General features: G+C 35.2%; 1 protein-coding gene across 4 annotated transcripts in view; it reads right to left on the bottom strand.

Moving 5' to 3' along the window:
• The window catches only part of MPP7 (membrane palmitoylated protein 7), a 146,304-nt gene that overhangs the window by 21,481 nt on the left and 110,471 nt on the right, over positions 1-14,352 (bottom strand). Inside the window, exons 8-15 of one of the 4 annotated variants that reach the window (XM_032181658.1) lie at positions 14,024-14,105; positions 12,977-13,062; positions 11,103-11,177; positions 10,460-10,656; positions 9,875-9,939; positions 1,246-1,266; positions 1,134-1,145; positions 5-46 (exon numbers count right to left, since the gene is read on the bottom strand). In XM_032181658.1, coding sequence (XP_032037549.1) covers positions 5-46; positions 1,134-1,145; positions 1,246-1,266; positions 9,875-9,939; positions 10,460-10,656; positions 11,103-11,177; positions 12,977-13,062; positions 14,024-14,105 — 580 coding nt within the window. The remainder of the gene's footprint in view (positions 1-4; positions 47-1,133; positions 1,146-1,245; positions 1,267-9,874; positions 9,940-10,459; positions 10,657-11,102; positions 11,178-12,976; positions 13,063-14,023; positions 14,106-14,352) is intronic. The other 3 variants (XM_032181659.1, XM_032181660.1, XM_032181661.1) reach the window with 3 other exon arrangements.

The following is a 14,352-nucleotide window of genomic DNA, read 5'->3' as shown; positions in this document are numbered from 1 at the left end:
TCACCTAGATAGGATCCACTGTTGTGACCAGCACATTCAGCATCTTCTGGACGAAGGGTAAAAGCATACAGAATAAGAGCCAAGAAATAAAGCAGAATAGTTAGAAGCCCAGCAAAAAATACAGAAGAAAGTACTTAAAAATGACAACTGTACAAAGCATAGCATCAGAAAGCCTTCAATAAGCCACTTTCTTAAAAACATAAAACAACATTTATTGTTTTATATTTTAACTGGAGATATTCTGGGACTTTGCAGCATGCACACTGATCTTTTTACCTTTTCAAGCAAAAAATTTGATGACGGCGAACATTCTGAGAAGGATTCTAACACTGTATTATTCACACTTTATCAGTTAATAGAAAATAGGATGCCACTTAAAAGAAAGCAAAATGTATTTGATGTAAATCAAGCTTTTTTCGTAAATTACACATTATCAGACTTTAGCTTTAAGTTTTGGCTCACTGGATTAGACAGAAAGGTTTTTGATCAAAAACACATCCTCTCATTTGATATAAAATAACTATAATGTATATTTTTACATGCCAGAGGCCCTTTGATCAAAAATATGAGCTACAATTTCTAATGCCTTTATAAACAAAGGCCTCTTAAGTTTAAAAAAAAAAATTACAAGAGATCAGCTGCTATTACTTTAACATATGCTGCAAGCATAACAGTAACCGGCTACACTCAGAGGGAAAACAGTAAAGATGATACTACATGGATGAACTTTTTACCGTCTCAGAGAAATACTTCTTTGGTATTAATTAGAAATGCAAGACTTCTCATGGCCATGTAATTAAGTCAGAACCACCTCCTTCCAACCCAGCCCACCCAAGTTCTGCTACTACAACTTCATGACACTCCTCTTCTATGCATATCTTACAACAGTTCAAAAAAGAGAGAAAAGAGTTTAAAACAATAATCCAAGTTAAGGAGCTTTTCATGAAGCAACTAGGAATATTTTGGTATTTTTTATCTACTTCTAAAATGATTCAGTGTATTTGGTGGCAATATAGAAGCAATATATATATATAACATCTCTTAGAAACATTGGACTATATTCAATTTAATTCTAAACACATGTTCTCTAAATAAAATTATTGGGCTATGCAGGGAAACTTTTGTACATGTACCTTCAATTTCCTCTGAGAAGCACAAAGGAAAAATAGGAAAGGAAATCATTAAATGGAGTGAAAGCATAACTTAAGAAAGAAAAGTTAAATCTAAGAAGAAAAATGCACCTACCACACTCAACCGCTTCCTCATCTTAGAACAGCCAAAAAAACAAAGTATTATTGTTTAATACTTCATAAATAGGAAAAAAATGTAGCTATGTAAGCTACTCTAAAATTCTCTTGATAGCACCTATTATATTGAGGTATATACCAACATACCAGCAACTGAGTTCAACTTACATGTTTAACTACACTCAAAGACAGAAAGGGACCTAAAAAGACATTGAAATATCATGTGTGCTGCATGTTTCCTGCATGAGATTCTTCTGTTATTTATTTGGTAGCAGTGTCCTTACCCAGTTCTTACAGATGATTTCTTTTGTATTAAACGCTGAGTTTGTTAATCCCATTGTATCAGTCTTAACCCAGAACTTCTAAGAATCACTACCATGAATGTGATCTCAGTATTTTTCTGCATTTACAGTAACAGTTGCTACTGCCCTTAGAGCTGTGTTTTGCACTTTTTTTTGTATGTTTTTGAATGTCTATTGCTGTAGCTGAAAAAAAAGCTGAAAGAATTTCTGTACTCTGTTTATGAATTATTTCTCTGACACTATGCCACTATAAGAGACTTGACTTTCTGTTTACCCACAGCAAATCAATACATTTCTGCCTCCTTGACAGGGGAAAATTAATATTTTTACAATCATTTTTGGGCTTGCACAGAAAAACAACATATATAAATATATATAATGGATTTTGGTTCACAGAGACATTACATATTGAGGTCTAGATTTATAGAGAGTTTACAATCTAGATCTTATTAAAATTTCCTTTGAAATCTGGATAAATATGTCTAAAATATTAAATATTTTTTAGAGTTTCCATGAAGCGTGTCTTCTTTCGGAACATGGAGAAATTATTCAAGAGGTATTTTAAAATCCATCGTGCATAGCGGATGTTTCAAGTAAAGGCTAAAAAGCCTCCTGCCTGTATGAATAAAGAGTTTTCCCATTTCATCCCATGAAATAGGTACAAAAGTCTTTTCTGTTGGGGGAAGAATATAGTTTTGCAGAATCATTTCTTGATACTTCTTTTTTTTTTTTTTTGAGGACTTATTTTAAAAAAATGTATTAATTTGGAAGATTTCTGATCATATTTACAACGTATTTCTAAACTCAAGGTGACTACATGGCTTCAGTAGGCTGGACCAGGAGAGTTCTGTATGTACACACAGGTATGCACTTGCACAACCCCACCTGCACATATGGGAAAAGGTGGAGCTACAGCAGCTCAGCTAAGCTAAGAACTGCTGAAAAGAACCCAGGGTTTTGGTAAGAAAGGGAATGGTCTTAATTCATTGATTTAATGCATCATTTAATGCAAAAGTATACATTAAAGATGTTAGGATTCTCAAGTGAGCCAGGTGATACCACAGATCAGAAGCCACTATGTCTAAAAGCTGAGATTTAATGCTCAGATGAAGTGGAGTTTTCAATTTTTGTTGTTGTTGTTATGAATTTTCCATCTTAATACTGCTCTTGGCTTTCTTGGGCTACTCCTAAGGACAAATCTAACAGTATATAATGAAAAAATGTGGGAAATAAGTGGATCTTCATAGCTTAATACAGCTATGAAACAGTCATCACCATGTAGCTCCCAATCTGAATTTTACCAGGAGTTTTACTAGGACTGTTGTCTGTCCCTACTAAAGGCAGACGTTATTTGCCAGTAATTGTCCTATTAGGATTCACCACTAACTAATTCAGCTCTATGTGCGTGAATCAATTGTATGCATGCAGCAGATATTTGCAGAGACATGCCAAAAGCTCCGGAGTTTAGAGGTACAGAAAAAGTTGGGGTAAATCTTCTCAGGCCAATATGGTTTTGTTGAACTGAAGTGGGGTAGGAATGGAAACAGAGATGTTTATCTGAAAGGAAAAAATAAGACACTAAAAGAGGACAGAAAACAAGGAGGAAATCTGATGGGAAATAAGAAAAATGACAAAATGAAAAAAAAAAAAAAAAAAAACAAACACAGGGCAACACAGAATAAATAAAACTGAGAAAATAAGAAATTACTTAAGAGTATGATAAGGGAAAGGAGTTACAAAGAAAATAGTTGTGGAATAGGAATGAAACAACAGTGAAGTACCAAAATAGATAGAGATGGTAAAAAAGAAATAGGAAACACAAGCACAATGAAAGCTTAGGAAGTAGGTGTTTTTATTCATTTTAGAAAGATTTCAGGATAGCCAATATGCTACACTGTGACAATGCAAACCACTAGTACATACATTTTATTTTCGTATGTATTTTAACTGAAATTTATTTAGATTTGATTTTGGGGGCCTCACCTAAACTACAGTTCAGCACCAGATTAAAATTGTAAACTCTTGCTGACTTCCAACAATATTTCCATCAAATAATCTTATTTGAATTTTTCTCAGGCTAAAATTAGATCCAACAGCTCCACTCACATTACATAATCCCTGAAATTCTATTTCACTCTAGTAAGCAAGAAATTGTGATATACAATAATCTGCATTACAATGAGTATTTTAAACACTTTTTTTTTTTTCTTTTTTTTTTAGTGTAGAACAGCCCCACATATCGATGGACATTTATACTGTTTTGCATCCTACAGGGTTCTATAGATCAAACAATACACACATGTTCATCTTATAGAAAATTTAAGGTGATCTAATTTAATCCTCTCACAACATCCCCAGATAACAGTATCTCTAGAATTTGGAACATGTAGAAGGATAGTCTTGTGGTGAAGGACAGAGCAAGTTTATGGTAGCCACTTCCACTTCTGTCTCATGTGACCTTGATTCAAATGTCATCCAGCTGCAGGTTTCCTTAATTTCTGTGGTAGTAGGAAGTTAGTATTTGTAAGGACAGAAGACTTCTGAACAAAGATGCTAATTTAACTCTAAAGGTCTGGTGTATTTTTTGTTTTTACTCCTCTAACTACTTGCAGGTGGGCAATTAAGTATCAAACATGAACACAGAAAAATACTGAGAAGAAAGGCATCGTTAATCTCGTGCAGCAATTATAACAGGCAAAAGAGTCCTACAATACATTTATCCTAAATGTTTGGTCTTCAAGTACAAGTGGTACAAAGCCTTCGTTCTTTCAGCCTGTTTAAATTCTTTTGTAGGCAGTACGTGATCTTCAATTCACAAGACACTCATCTCTGGATAAAGTGGGTTACATCTTGTTTGAATGAACACCATTTGGCTGCAGTTACATATTTCCTCTTGCTCATACAATGCCAATCACATATGGTAAATCAAAATTGAAAGTAAAATAGAATTTAAGGCCTAGAAAAACTAAATAATGATGACTTTGCCACAGTAAGTATTAACATTTTGCATTAAATATACATAACAAATGTATTTTCAAGGAAAAGACATCTCTGAACAGCTCTGTCTTAGATGCTTCATACATAAACATATTTATATATAAATATACACACAGGGCACAGATATACATATATACATATGCATGCACTGCATAGGTTAACAGAAGTTACAGGCTACACTAGTATAAAATATAAAGTTGCCACTAATTTTCATACCAGACACAACACATATATGAGAATACAACTGCTATGAAAGCAAAATTATGCTGAAAGGATAAAATATCTTGGCTGATTATTGTAGTTCATAACTGCAGAACAATAACTAAATTATTTGGTTGTTATTTGAAGAAAAATACTTTTTTCTTCCCTCAGAAAAACAACAGGTGATCAATGTTTTATCTACAGATAAGCTACAAACACTGGAATTATGATGTTTGTTGGCAGTGACTATTTCAGTTAGAATATGATTAGTCTTTGTATTCAAGTTAGCAGGCTGGGAACAATTAAATACATTAATTCTTCCCTGTGCTGAGTCTCTTGGCACTCCTTGGCCTGGATGCAGTGGCAGGAGAACTCACGGAGCCAACTTTGGCTACAAAGCTGTGCCCAAGTTAAGATGAGCTCATAAAGCCAGGAATGCCGTTCAGAATAGCTCAGGAATACCAGAGAAGCAGATTTCATCAGAGCTGGCAATCAGCCATGGCTAATATGCTCATATATACCTCAGCTGATTTCATGCAGCCAGACACCACTACTGTCCCCTCCCTCCACATCCCACAGAACCCCCTCATACCCTGTGCCAGGTGCATTGTCCCAGCATGGGCAGGGTTAGTCCTACTCACACAATTTCATGCATCTCCTTTCCTTTACTTTCATTCCATTTTCCTGTTTTCTTTTCTATGCTGCTTTTTCTCACCATTTTTTCCAGTGCAATTTTCCCATAGTATTAATGCACAAGCAACACTGCTTTTTGCTGAAAAGAAACTACTGTTAAGTATCAAGAGAAATGCTGAAAAGGCTTAAGAGGTTTGTTATCCCTCCATCATTTCTGAGCTTCAGAAATAATGCTATCAATTTTATCAGCAGGTCAGCACATCTAACTGCCACTTATCTCATGCTTTTAAAACTTTTAAAATCTTATTGTTGAAACTACCAAGAGGGTTATCCAACCAATAATAATAAACTGAAAGAGGTCAAAGTTTGTATTAGTAATTTTTGCATTCACTGTTTCTAAAACTTTAGCAAAACAAGTATGTTAGTATTTGAATTAAACAGAATCAAGAAACAACTGTACTATCATGGAAATATTGACTACTGTAGTGCTCTTGCATAATACTGTTAGTTACACTTATTTAATCATTTCAAAGCCCATCCTCTCTGGGGTTATGCCTAACAGGTTGACGGACCAACTTTCGTCCATCTATTCTTCCACCGCTCTTATTTCTTTTCCCATTGCCCAATCCTTTCTCCTTTTCTACATCCTCAATACTAAATTTTGCTTCCATGCTTCTCCCCTTATTTTTTACTCTGACTTTTCTGGGTCTTCCTCTGAATGTAAAATCATCTCCGGTCACCATAGGGTCCATCTATATTACCAACTTACCTCCAAATACCATTAGACTATGCACCCTCTCTACTTACAAATAAAAGTGTTATTTCACTTGCCTTTCAATACAAAATAGCTTTGCCCTCTCCTCAGTGTACATACTGAAGGTTTTACAGTTTGAATTGTGTAATCTCAGAATGATTCTGTTATCTCTTTTAGGAAAATGGCTAGATTTTGGGAGAGCTGTATGTATGGAAATTATCTTCCACAAAGCTAATGTGTTTAATTTTACTTATATTCACTTTACACATAGACACAATGAAACAGTTCAGTTGGCTATTGAACTGAAACTAAGACTTGGCATTTCCATTGTAAACTGATCATTTTAACAATCTAGAATTAGGTTGGGCTTGTGTTTTCTTCAGTGCAAATGATTATCACTGAAAATGATTCGTGGAAAATTTCCTCTGCTCCCTGTCCTCAAGATGTGTACGCATACAAGCTGGTCAGTATCACCAAAAAAACACACTTTTTTTTTAGCTTCCAAATTTACGATACACAAATATGTGTACAGTTTAACAATATGCATTGCTATGCTGAAAAGTACAAAAAATTCAAAATTGGAAACAGAAAGGCTTTCCAAAAGTAATGTAACCTAGTTTCTTGCAGTATTTGACACATATTTAATTATGCTAAGAAACAATCCTGATAGATGTTAGTTACTCTGAATAGTTATTGACTGTGTTTCAGAGAGCTCTTCTTCTAGTTACATATAACTGCCCTCCCCAATTCCCAACATTGGCTTGAGGAGAGATAGGAAAAAAAGTGGTAAGATAGTTCTTGGGTAAGATTTTGACTAATTTTTAGATTAATTTTCAAGTAGAAAGGCACTACTACCCTAGAAGCCCACATAAGAAACCAGAGTGGATTCATAGTTTCTTGGTATTCAAGAAAACAGAGTATTTCTTCTCAATTATAGATTTCCTCCTCGTTACAAAACATGGGATGTGGGGAATGAGTTGATTAAGCAAAGCAGGCTGGCATCCAGTGCTAGTTACCATGTCTCAAGAAAGCTTCCTTGTGCAAAAGTCCCAGACCTCTCACAAAAGGGACTTTTATTAGCAGCTCTGTTGAAATTAATACATTTTTGTCTTTTGGAAGCTGTAGGGAATTATCTACTGGCAATCACACTTTCCATCCAAACTGCTACAGGAATTCAGGTCATAAAATTGGGTAAGATCAACTAAAATAACAATCTACCTTTCAATGACCTTTTCAACCTTTCAATTTCCTTTTCAGAAAGATCTACAGGACATCATTTTCACCGAGCAACTACCCATCCAAACGATGGAGAACCTTGTATCATGATGGAGGCCCAGAACATGGGCTGAAAATGAATCTCATGATATCAAGCATTACCAATTTTTTATCTCTCTATGTGGGATTTTAAATAAAACTTTAGAGGACAATGCCCAATCAAAACAAACAAAAAAATCAGACCAAGCAGTCCTTCCCAATTTTCTATTTTCTATGTCACTTTCCTCACACACTTCTGATATCGTCAATATTCTCTTCATTCATTTGAGTATGCATGGTTTTCCAGCATCTCCCAGTTTTGGCAAGGCGAGTGCTGTGAACTAATACAGACAAAGCATCTCACAGTGTCACTGTTGTGCTTGATAACAGGAAAAAACTGCCTAACTTTAGAAGGATCACAAGGCTGCGGAATCTTCAGCTTACATGGTATCTTCTTGAAAAGCCAAGCAAGTGGAAGGTTTTCCTGAGAGCAACTCAAGCAACATCCTAGTCATGAAATTTTTCTATAGGTGAATTCTGGTCTTTAAAATGCCTTCTCTACGAAGGATGTGAATTCCCTTCCAACACTAAAAACATGTTTGGTCTTTGAATAAAGAGATGGACATCTGCTCAGAACAGCACTGCCACTCTTCCCATGGAAATCTGGCAGATGTAGCAGCAGATTGTCTGAAGAAACAAGGAAGACAGAAAATGATAAATCTCTATTACTCTGCTGTCTTTCTTCCTTCAAGAGGCACCACAGACTTCTAGATATTTATCTGGACCTAGCTTTGTTTGGAGAAAGTCTAAAAGAGAATGGTAACAAGTATACTGCATTACCTGAAGGCTCTGTCATGTGTTAAAGGAAAGAAGAGCAAGAGAGGAACTCTTCTCCCTTGTTTACACTAGCTGAGTCAGAACAAATAAAGACAGCAGAGACAAAAATCACAGACGTTGCACTGTGAGTTTTCTTTGGGTTATAATTTTGGCAATTCCCAATCAAATTCAGGCTGCCAATTTGGAATGGTGAGATGCATCTTGTAAAACCTTTCACTTGAAGGTCACTAAAAAGATGCAGTCCATTGTAAAAGGAATTATGCAGTGTTGCTGCAGCAGCTGATTTACCTCTTCAAAAGCACCAGTGCCACCTTAATTGAAGGCTCTTGTTGAGGGTATTATCCAGATTCAAGAACAGTGGACAGAGAGAAATAGCTATACCCTGGGACCAGACACTTTTCCAAAACTGGGGCAGAGCAACTTCACCTAGAACCTAGAGAAACAACAGATTTACTATAAACTGTAGGAGTTCCTCTTTGTTTCTATGACCTACGCAAATTAGTAATGCTACAGTGCAATCATATAATCTCTTACTGTAAATATGAAGCTAATTGAGGGCTTTCAAGTTAACAATACCATAGGGCATACAATACAACAATTAGGGGAAAAAAAAAAAAAAAAAGTGAAATGGAATGAAAGAGAGAAAATGCAGATTATTAGAAAACCAACAGTAACCATCAAAATTCAGAACACAAAAGCCATAGCAAGGAGTTAGGAAAATAGCAACAGAAACCTCAGCGAGAAGTTTTAAGGTTAAATTCATTTAGTTTTGCATAGAGTGTGCCAGTATCCACCTCTTGCCATAGTATCCACACTTTTTGTTTTAATGTTGCAGAATGAAAGATGGTTGGAAATTTTAGACCACTTTCTGAATATTTCTAGTTGAACTCACAAACATGTTTGTATTTAAGATTTAGATCCTACTGAAGCGTGATAGTTTCTTACATTGTACTCACTTTGTTATGAGTCTGTACAACTGAAAGAAATAACAGGTCAAGTAAAATATGCAATAATACTTAAAACAGATGTTGATGTAAATTCCAGTGGAAAGAAAATATTTGTTTCGATGTATGCACTTTCTTAGAGCTTATTTTTCTTATATTGTGTAACTACTGTATTTAAAAGCAGAAACTACTAAGTATGAATTTGTTTAAAAACCAGTACACTGTTTCGTGAAAGTCCGTTGAAGAATTAAGTGTCCTGACTTTTAAAAATTCATGCTACTTCATATGACATAAAAAATTACCAACTATATGGGGAAGGAAAAGGAGAATATCCGACCTTTTATCTCACTCTCAATATAAATTTCACCATATTGATGCAGTCCAAATTATATAAACTGTTGAGCCAATTCTGCGCTATTTCAACAGGAAAAGAACACTCCTCAACCTTTGAAATATTATATATCAAAACATTAATTGGGCTCAGTGCTTTGAAAACAAAGTCAGAAGGCTGGGAATAATTGTTGCTGCTTTTAAGGCTTTTAAGTTCAGCTGTTCTATTTACCTATTTTCTTACTGATACAATGTGATCAGGAAGCTATTGTGCCCTGGAGAAATGCATCCTTTAGTCACAGGGCTGAAACAAACTGCTATTTTATGAGGTTAGAGATCAAGAGTATGATTTCTATTCCAGCTTAAAAGACTTACATGATTTTCTGTTGGAAATTTTCAGTGGCTGAATCTGCACTTCTGGTCTTCTTAGTGCAAATCTCCTATAAAATGGGGGGTGGTAGGGAAAAGACACAAACTCCTCAGTTTTCACTGCAAATTTGGGATTAATAAACACTTAACATCATGAGACTATTGCAAAATATCCAAAAAACTTTGTAAGAAATTAATTTAAAACAACGAAATCTACTCACAATCTAAAAAATTAAATCCTGAGCCTCAAATTTTTGTAAGCTCTCCAAAATCTGCTGCAGTTGTTATTCCTGCATAGTACATCAGTGCGAATAGAGATACTGATGTGCTATTTTCCATATGGTTTTTCTTTTAATCTGGATCAGTGCTATCCTATCAGTTTTTGTCATTATTAGTTCTGGCCAGACAAATAAGGAAATCCAAAGTATTTCAGCAACAGGTTTCCAAGTTCAGTTGTCTTGCTGCAAATACAGGTTTATAATACCCTTGTAATCTATGAGCATATGTATGACAACTATGCTAACTTAACAACTCGGCAAATAAGTGATTTTCTTACTATAAAAGATAAAACTATGCTTCTCATTAGCTCACCTCTCCTGGAAATGCTTTGAAGGGATCAAGCCTGCTCTGGGATTGGCATCACCTTCATGTTTGGCCTGCCACCAGGTCGCATCATCCTGGCTCATGATCTGAAGGATATCTCCTTTTCTGAAAGCAAGTCCAGCTTCTTTACAAGGAATTGCTTTATCCTCATTAGGATCATAGTCAAACAGGGCTCTGATAAACATCTGAAACAAACAGTGCTTTTTCTTTAGAATCAAAATATTACCATGTAATCCAAAGGTATCTCCCATTTTTGTTTTCACTGTTCAAAAACATTGAACAAAATAATGTAAAGCAATAAACATTTACTGCTGTAAAACATCCTCATGGAAGTCTAACATCAGAAGTTAATACAGGAATGTTTTATTCATTGTTCCTGCAACCACAATCGCTTGCAGTAAAGGCTGCAAAATCTAACTCCCAAAGGTAAACAGAACTTCAAACTTTGCAGTGGGACACTGTGTCCATAAGGAACAGAAGAAAAAAAAAATCTAGCACGTTAGTATCATGTTAGAAAAACTGGCGTAAGTCACATTCTTGGGTCTGTCATCTAAGCAAACAAAACTGATCCTCAGCAGTAACACTTAGAAGAAACATTCTTAAGAAGAAATATTCTTAAGAACTTGCCTACCTTGCCTTCCTTCGCTGGTGTTTCTTCCTTCACACTGGGTATAATTTTAAATGTAATTGCTCCTTGAGACTGAGCCTAGTGAACATTTTAAAAGACAATGCACAGAGAATTAAACTCTACATTTCACAGAAAATCTTAAAAGGAAAGAAAACTCAAATTAATTAAAATACTCAAAATATAATGAATCTATCCTTTCCCAGACATGACCCATAGAGTTTGACAGCTTCACCATACAGAACTTTGAATTGCAAAACTTACAAGTACTCACTTAAAAACCCGATGATTTATTTGTGTCACTTGGGGTTACAGATGGACTGTTAAAACCTGGAACCTGCATGTTTCAGAGGTTCCACTTCTGCACTGAAAGCAGGAGCAAATGCTACAGCTAAAATATACACATATTAGAAGCAACTGCTGGACTCCTGGCACAGTTTGGACATCCCTGGAAAAATCCAGCTAGCATTTCATTTTTCAGAAAAAATCTGATAGAAAAATTCAAATAGGTTTGTGCCATATTTATCATATAAAACTATTGGGGGGATTTATTCTTTTGGCAAGTTAAAGAAACTAGAAAAAAAAAAAAACATTTTTGAATAGACTACGTGTACTAAATGGAAAAAAAGCCCTCCACTATAAATCTTAAAACAAGTTAGCCATCATCAACCACCTCATCCATTCATCTTTCCCTATATCCCACTTAAAGTGTGTCTGGCTGCATTTTACTTATTAACCACAATATATTCCCACTGCCTCAGTGACATTTTGCTATTGAAGGAAGTGCTAATCAGCTGGAGACTCTGCTACTATTGCATGCAGCTGACAAGTTTCATAAAACTCGCAGAGTGCAACAGACAGCCAACGATTTAAGCAAAATGGAAACAGGCCTGTCCACTACCAAGTGAGACATACTTCTGCCTGCATGTCTGCGATCCAAGAGCTCACTGTTTGACAAGCAGCAGCCAAGTTCTTATTTCACCAGCCATAGGACTGGAATCAATATTTCTGTTACTTCTGAAACAAGCTCTAAATAGCTTTTGATGTTTATATTGTACCTCAAGGAGGTAAATGGGGAAATTGTTCACACCTTTTCTAGTGCTATTGTGTTTCTAGAGATTTTTAAATATTAATTTTTGCAGGAAAATATGTTTCTGTAGGGAACACAAAGCCATAAAGCCAGTATGAATATTGCTGGGCTAACACTTGAAATGAATCATCTTGGTAATTGAACCAAAACTGTGAGACAGCCATTCAATTCAGCAGGACAGCAATATGTTTATGTATATAAAAATGACTATACCATGAATATAAAAATCTGTCACGACCTAATCAGTTTCTTTGGTATAAAAATATTAAATATTTCTGGAAAAGTCTAAATTCTTAATTTGTTATAGTGATCCGTAACTGACTAAATAGGCTGGCTTTAGAGATTGCGTAGCTCAGAGAAGTATGAACATAATTATATATATCACTATATACAAATTAAGATATACTTCTAACTTACCCAGTTATTCTATCAAGTACATACGTTATGAATTCATCGTAATGTGAAGTTAATGCATTAAAAACAAACGAATTTCTAAGTTTAAATTCAACAGATGGTTTTATATCTTAAAAACTGCAGATGATACATGGAGGTCTGCAAGATGTTTACAGCCATGTGACCATCATTAACCCATTACAAGTCATTTGTAATTGCATAGATCTAATGTGTGGAAAATCATTTTTCTAAGAGAAAGGTAACAGAGGTTTGTGGATGATGGTACTAGAAGAAAAAGCACTACTGCAAAATATACTTTTTACCATGAAACACATTAGAAATTATAATTATTTTTTCTAGACTCTCCTAAATTAATTTGAAAACGTTTCGTATTTACCAAAATGTGTATTATTTCTTCAGGTTTTTTATCATCTACAGGAATCCCATTGACTTCCCTTAGTTCGTCACCAACATGAATAAGACCTACAGAAGGAAAAGAGGGAATATTAAATGGTATACGTTACATCTAACACAAAAAGAGCTGTCAACATTCAGCTTTTTTCTCCCTTGTCCATCTACTTTAACCTCTAACTTAAAAGCAGGAATATACGGTGAGTACAACTACAACTACTGTCCCCATAGATAAGTTTGAGATGGTTGGTTTACTCACCTTCCTTCCTTCCTCCCAAAAATCAGTACGCTATGACTTTTCCAGACTTCTATGCAGATGTTTGAAACATGTCTGTGCCAAATCTTTTTCTACTCATACTACTTTCCTATTGCTACACAGCTGCAAGTACTGCAAAGATGACTTAAGTTATGAGCGCTAATTTGTGGTACAAATGCTTCCTAATTTAATGATATATATCTAGATTTACTCCACTATCCCACCTAAGTGTGAAATGCAGCTGTCTTACATTGTCTTCAATGAAAAGAGGCATGTTAAGAGCATAATTCAGGATCTCTTGCTTGAGTTCTTTTAGATTCTGAGCATCCCAAACTGAACAATGGGAGTCAAGGATGGGCTGGTATTTTGCTATCGACCAGCAAACTCCAAATGCAGTAACATAAAAGAATGCAGCCATCATGAGTTCCTCCATCAATAGGTATAATATTGGACTATCTTATGATTTCTAAGTGGATGTCTTTAACTGGAAACAAATCATGATAAATCAAAAACCAACCAATCAAACTAACAAATGAAAAAAGAAAAAAACCCTCTCCATCTGCTAACTCAAAAGACACCTCATTGCAAGTGAACTGGGGAAAAAAAATCAGCACAAATACTTTATCTGGTATTGAAACATCACTTTGGAAAACTGTCCAAACTCCAAATATCTTCGTGGTACAAAAGTATTTCATATGTACAGAATACTCCCATTTTATCACATCTTCTTCTAAATGTTGTAACTTGAATGGCTTGTACCAAGAAGCAACACCTTACCACTTCTATCTGCAGCTCCTCCACGCATTATCCTGGCCACCACAATAGCACCAGTATGTTCATCCCTTTTAATTGTAGCCCCCTTTAAAGAAAAAATGGTTTCTTGGTTAGTCTTACAGTAATTTTAAGTCTCTAGACTAAAAAACATTTGCTATGCAAAAATGAATAAAGTTGGCATAGCATTGATATGTGAATAACCCAAAATGATACTTGCTCACGTAAAGAATTCACAAGGTATTGCTCTATTAGCATCCTGTTAACATGGGACTTCTTTTCCATTCAGAAGCAACTTGGGCATTCTGTAGGTACACAGCTTTAAAAAAGCACAA

This window comes from Aythya fuligula, chromosome 2, assembly GCF_009819795.1.
Source record: "Aythya fuligula isolate bAytFul2 chromosome 2, bAytFul2.pri, whole genome shotgun sequence".
Taxonomy (NCBI): Eukaryota; Metazoa; Chordata; class Aves; order Anseriformes; family Anatidae; genus Aythya; species Aythya fuligula.
This window is presented reverse-complemented; position numbering and strand designations above follow the sequence as displayed.